Genomic DNA, 6,095 nt, shown 5'->3' on the forward strand with positions numbered 1-6,095 from the left:
ACATGTGGGGGTGTGTTAGAACGAGCCGTTTTAGGTAGGCGTGGTTGACTCTTAACTTTTATAAAGAATATCTCTTTGGATTTGAGACTTTAGTCTTTGCAAACTTTACAGATCTTCTTTATGCACCAAGAGCTTGTAACACTCCAAAGAGAAAGGAAAAATTGAAATCGCATCATATGACCCGTTTAAGGAGATGCTTTGTGGATTGTGTTTAGTAGGTGTACTTCTTGAGTTATTGGGTTTTGGTTCAGGAGCTGTTAGTAAGTGGTTGTTTGTGTGTGTTTAGGGGTGTTCTGTGAGGGGTATTTACATTTTAGGAGATGTTTTGTGGATGGTGTTCAGTAGGTCGTGTTTTATGAATTGACCATGTATTTGTTGCCGTTTAGGTTAAAGAGTGGTTTTTAAAGGTGGTGTTCTGCGTATGATGTGTTCTGTACACTCTTTAAAATAAAGGTTTTCAACTGTTTCTTCTTATCAGTTATTCTGTTGATACACTCTTAAAAATAAAGACTCCAAAAGCGTGTTTTTACAGTGATGCCATAGAAGAACCATTTATAGTTCCCCAAAGAACCTTTCAGTGAATTTTTTTCTTAATGTGAGGAACATTTAAAAAATCTAGAGAAACTTTTTCCACTATTAAGAACCTTTTGTGGAATGTAAAGGTTCCATGGGTGTTCAAATGTCTTCATGGAATCATCAATGCCAAAAAAGAACCTTTATTTTTAGGAGTGTTGGTTTCTTGCGTTCTTATGGTTCACTCTTAAAATTAAATGTTCCAAATGGGTTTTCTTTTTGTAGTGATGCCATAGAAGAACCATTTTTGTTCCCCAAAGAACCGTTCAGTGATTAGTTAACTTTTTTTTTTTTCTTGGTGTGAAGGACATTTTAATGATCTAAAACTGTGGTTCCCAACCCTGGTCCTGGAGGCACCCCAACACTGCACATTTGACATGTCTCCTTTCTTTCACACACCAGTTTCAGGTCTTGGAGTCTCTACTAATGAGCTGATGACCTGAATCAGGTGTGTTTGATTAAGGAGACATGCAAAACATGCAGTGTTGGGGTGCCTCCAGGACCAGGGTTGGGAACCACTGATCTAAAGAACCCTTTTCCACTATAAAGAACCTTTTGTGGATAGGAAAGTTTCCATGGGTGTTAAAGGTTCTTCATGGAACCATCAATGCCAATAAAGAACCTTTATTTTTAAGAAGAAAAAAAAACATTTTGATTCCCCAAAGCCCCTTTCATTGAACAGTTCTTAAAATAACCATTTTCTTAGAACTGTTCCATGAATGTTTAAGGTTGTTCAAGGAACCACAGATACCAATAAAGAAGCTTTATTTTTAAGAGTGTTCTTTGGAAGATACTGAAGTCACATCATACATATTCAATATAAGTGCCTTTAGTTCATGGTCCATTAAAGCACCACTACACAGCTGGTTTCCTAAAGAGCTAGAGGATAAAAAGCTCTTTGAGGAACTCAAGTAGACTCTCCTTTGACATTAAACCATGAAACTCTTTTTTGTTTCTAAATGTATCCTTTATTTTTAAGAGTGTTGAGTCCAATAATAAAGCATGTAGGCCATAAACAGAACAGAAAATGGGCTCTGTGACTCATCTCAACTCCTCCTAAACGCACACAAACTGAAAGCCAACTCAGTTTCCACAGTGCAATTATCAAACTATGGCAATTTCCTGAGTTTGAAACTAGATCACTGCATTTGTGAGAGATGAGATGATATGACTTTGTCCCAACATGCATTTGCTCACACCTGTGCTCCTAAGGTATTTCATGTGTTTAATTTAACACTGACAGTAGCCAAATTGAATCCCAGAATGCCGTGTTGCTCTGAAGGAACACCTTTCCTTTATGATTTTTGGACATGAAACGACTGTATATGATGCGTCTTTCATCTAATACTCGAACGCATTCGGTGTGTTTGTGTATATGTTGCGAGGTCTTCTTCTCAAACCCGACTAAAGCCGAGGAAAATGCCAAATTGTCCCCGATTCAATGGGCTGTAAATCTCCGAGATGAGAAGATGAACAGAGCCACGCGGCGGTAATTGATGGGTTTGGCAGAGTCAGTTTGAGATTTACTTGTGCGCACATGCCGAGTAAGCATGCTGCCCTGCTGTGAGCCTAATGCAACATTTACACAGGCTGTACGGTTCACATGCTCATCCTTTCTGATCAATATGAAAATACATGCTACAGTGAGACACTGGTTAAAGTAATAACTGAAGCGTGAAGAGCGCTGTTTGCATATGTAGGAGCCAAGAACACTGCGCACTGGGTAATGTTAGTAAGAGCGGCCAAATGCTCTTCAATTCTCTAGTGCAAAGCTCCAGTTTCTTTTTGTAACACTATTAGTGTCCATTTCACCAGGGATGTACACCTTTGGGGGAGATATCATATTTAATACGACGTAAATGAAAATAAGGGACACTTACAGGTTGTGTTGTTTTGGCATGTTTAATTATCACAGCCTATATTCATTCCCTCTCTTTTTGCAAAATAATCATAATTAGGCCCTAATGTGCACTTTTTCTAATTATTCCTACACTTGAAGTGCATTTAGCACTTCTCAAGTTCTGTTTGGGGTCTCCCAAGGCCTTCAGTAGCTCAAAAACATACAAAACATACCGGTGCCTCCAGGACCAGGGTTGGGAACCACTGATCTAAAGAACCCTTTTCCACTATAAAGAACCTTTTGTGGATAGGAAAGTTTCCATGGGTGTTAAAGGTTCTTCATGGAACCATCAATGCCAATAAAGAACCTTTATTTTTAAGAAGAAAAAAAAACATTTTGATTCCCCAAAGCCCCTTTCATTGAACAGTTCTTAAAATAACCATTTTCTTAGAACTGTTCCATGAATGTTTAAGGTTGTTCAAGGAACCACAGATACCAATAAAGAAGCTTTATTTTTAAGAGTGTTCTTTGGAAGATACTGAAGTCACATCATACATATTCAATATAAGTGCCTTTAGTTCATGGTCCATTAAAGCACCACTACACAGCTGGTTTCCTAAAGAGCTAGAGGATAAAAAGCTCTTTGAGGAACTCAAGTAGACTCTCCTTTGACATTAAACCATGAAACTCTTTTTTGTTTCTAAATGTATCCTTTATTTTTAAGAGTGTTGAGTCCAATAATAAAGCATGTAGGCCATAAACAGAACAGAAAATGGGCTCTGTGACTCATCTCAACTCCTCCTAAACGCACACAAACTGAAAGCCAACTCAGTTTCCACAGTGCAATTATCAAACTATGGCAATTTCCTGAGTTTGAAACTAGATCACTGCATTTGTGAGAGATGAGATGATATGACTTTGTCCCAACATGCATTTGCTCACACCTGTGCTCCTAAGGTATTTCATGTGTTTAATTTAACACTGACAGTAGCCAAATTGAATCCCAGAATGCCGTGTTGCTCTGAAGGAACACCTTTCCTTTATGATTTTTGGACATGAAACGACTGTATATGATGCGTCTTTCATCTAATACTCGAACGCATTCGGTGTGTTTGTGTATATGTTGCGAGGTCTTCTTCTCAAACCCGACTAAAGCCGAGGAAAATGCCAAATTGTCCCCGATTCAATGGGCTGTAAATCTCCGAGATGAGAAGATGAACAGAGCCACGCGGCGGTAATTGATGGGTTTGGCAGAGTCAGTTTGAGATTTACTTGTGCGCACATGCCGAGTAAGCATGCTGCCCTGCTGTGAGCCTAATGCAACATTTACACAGGCTGTACGGTTCACATGCTCATCCTTTCTGATCAATATGAAAATACATGCTACAGTGAGACACTGGTTAAAGTAATAACTGAAGCGTGAAGAGCGCTGTTTGCATATGTAGGAGCCAAGAACACTGCGCACTGGGTAATGTTAGTAAGAGCGGCCAAATGCTCTTCAATTCTCTAGTGCAAAGCTCCAGTTTCTTTTTGTAACACTATTAGTGTCCATTTCACCAGGGATGTACACCTTTGGGGGAGATATCATATTTAATACGACGTAAATGAAAATAAGGGACACTTACAGGTTGTGTTGTTTTGGCATGTTTAATTATCACAGCCTATATTCATTCCCTCTCTTTTTGCAAAATAATCATAATTAGGCCCTAATGTGCACTTTTTCTAATTATTCCTACACTCTTTCATGTAATTAGTATAGTGCTAATAATAGCAATGTGCAATTACAGCTCTACCAAATGTGAAGTGCATTAATATTACTTAGCACTTCTCAAGTTCTGTTTGGGGTCTCCCAAGGCCTTCAGTAGCTCAAAAACATACCTATATCAGCTTGATACTCAATGACATGTGCTAGTTATGTGAGCTTGCTATAAACTTAATAACACACTTAAAACATAATTTAGGGTCTCAGAAACACGAATACACGCAATGAAATGCAACATAAGATACACTTCTGCTAGATTTATTTTGTGATTTTACTGCAATGTATATTTTCCATGCTCAAACTGACCCCAAACAGGAGCATTTGGTCACATTTTTGCAAAAATGCATGTCTTCTTTGGGATAATATCTGCTCATGGGGTTTTGATTCCATTAGAAGAAGCTTATTTCACTGTTGTTATTTTTACACTTAAAGAATTGGGGTCCTTGGGACCCCAAACAAAGAATGCAAAGTCAGTCTAACAATACATGAGGGTTGAATACACAGCAACGTGAATCCTAAATGAATGTTTGCTTTAATTCATGAGGTGTAAATATGTAAATCGCGCGCTTTTCGTGCAACTTCTCATGTTTGCTGTGACCTGTCATTCAGCATAACCGTTGACTGTTCCTATCTCTGGGCTTGTAATCCTATTCATGAATCTCTTCTTCCCATTAATTCGGCTAATTCATCGCAGTCTGATCTGTGTTAGATATGTGTGTGTGTGTGTGTGTGGGAGGTAAAGATGGCGATAGACCTACTTGCGTGAGTTCCGTGCCCATCAGCACCAGCACGACGAGACTCAAGACCTTGTTCACGCGCTGCATCTCGCGCCTCCGCTCGCTCGGACTCGCTCTCGCATGCAGATCCGGTCCGGTGCCTCGTTAAGCCCATTAATTCGGCTAATTCATCGCAGTCTGATCTGTGTTAGATATGTGTGTGTGTGTGTGTGGGGGAGGTAAAGATGGCGATAGACCTACTTGCGTGAGTTCCGTGCCCATCAGCACCAGCACGACGAGACTCAAGACCTTGTTCACGCGCTGCATCTCGCGCCTCCGCTCGCTCGGACTCGCTCTCGCATGCAGATCCGGTCCGGTGCCTCGTTAAGACCCGCTCGTTGGTGCTCTCGCCTCGCTCCTCTGTCCCCGGTCGCTCGCGTCTCTCTCTTTCTCTCTCTTCTCAGCAACGGAATGACAGAGTGACAGAACTCGGTCTCGCGCAGCCGTCTCTGGGCATCTCGCGCCTCGCGTTTTCTCTCTTGCGTCTCTCAGCCTCCCTGTGACTCCCGTCCCTGTTAGATTAGCGGCTCTGGAAGTCTAGCGTCAAGCAGGGAGGTCTGGTTAGCCCGAAACTTTGTGTGTATCTCGCTGTGTGAGGCAGAGTGATTGGGGAGCGCGAGCTGTCCTAGGTGCTGAAACCGGATGTGAAATTCAACGGGGATGATCGAGAGGAGGAGGGACTGAGCTAATTGGTCAAACCTTGCGCGGCGTCAAAACAGTTTTACTACACTTGTAAGGACATTTTACCTGCAAACGGCGTTTAAAACGAAGAATACAACGTATTTCAAACGAAATTAAAGAAAATCCGGTAATTCTTGTATGTACCACGGTTTCCACAAAAATATGAAGAGCACAGCTGTTTTTAACACTGATAATAATAAGAAATGTTTCTTGAGCAGCAAATCAGCATATTAGAAGGGTATATTGAAGGATCATGTGACAGTGACGACTGGAGTAATGTTGCTGAAAATGCAACTTTTCATCACAGGAATAAATAACATTTGAAAATATATTTAAGAAGAAAACATTTTAAATTGTAACAATATTTCACGATATTGCTGTTTTTGCTGTATTTTTAAACAAATAAATGCAGCCTTGGTGAGCTTAAGAGACTTCTTTCAAAAACATTAAAAAATCCTTCCAC

The 6,095-nt window shown here is 40.4% G+C and overlaps 1 protein-coding gene across 2 annotated transcripts in view; it reads right to left on the bottom strand.

The window, feature by feature from the left end:
- The window catches only part of LOC107752936 (noelin-like), a 39,518-nt gene extending 33,927 nt beyond the window's left edge, over positions 1-5,591 (bottom strand). The window contains exons 1-2 of one of the 2 annotated variants that reach the window (XM_016569004.1): positions 5,272-5,591; positions 4,934-5,052 (exon numbers count right to left, since the gene is read on the bottom strand). In XM_016569004.1, coding sequence (XP_016424490.1) covers positions 4,934-4,999 — 66 coding nt within the window. In that variant the 5' untranslated portion in view covers positions 5,000-5,052; positions 5,272-5,591. Of the gene's footprint in view, positions 1-4,933; positions 5,053-5,152 lie in introns of both variants that reach the window. The other variant, XM_016569005.1, reaches the window with a different exon arrangement.
- Between the last annotated feature and the right edge of the window lie 504 nt (positions 5,592-6,095).

The sequence above is a fragment of the Sinocyclocheilus rhinocerous genome, unplaced genomic scaffold (assembly GCF_001515625.1).
Source record: "Sinocyclocheilus rhinocerous isolate Xijiao unplaced genomic scaffold, SAMN03320098_v1.1 scaffold231, whole genome shotgun sequence".
NCBI lineage: Eukaryota > Metazoa > Chordata > Actinopteri > Cypriniformes > Cyprinidae > Sinocyclocheilus > Sinocyclocheilus rhinocerous.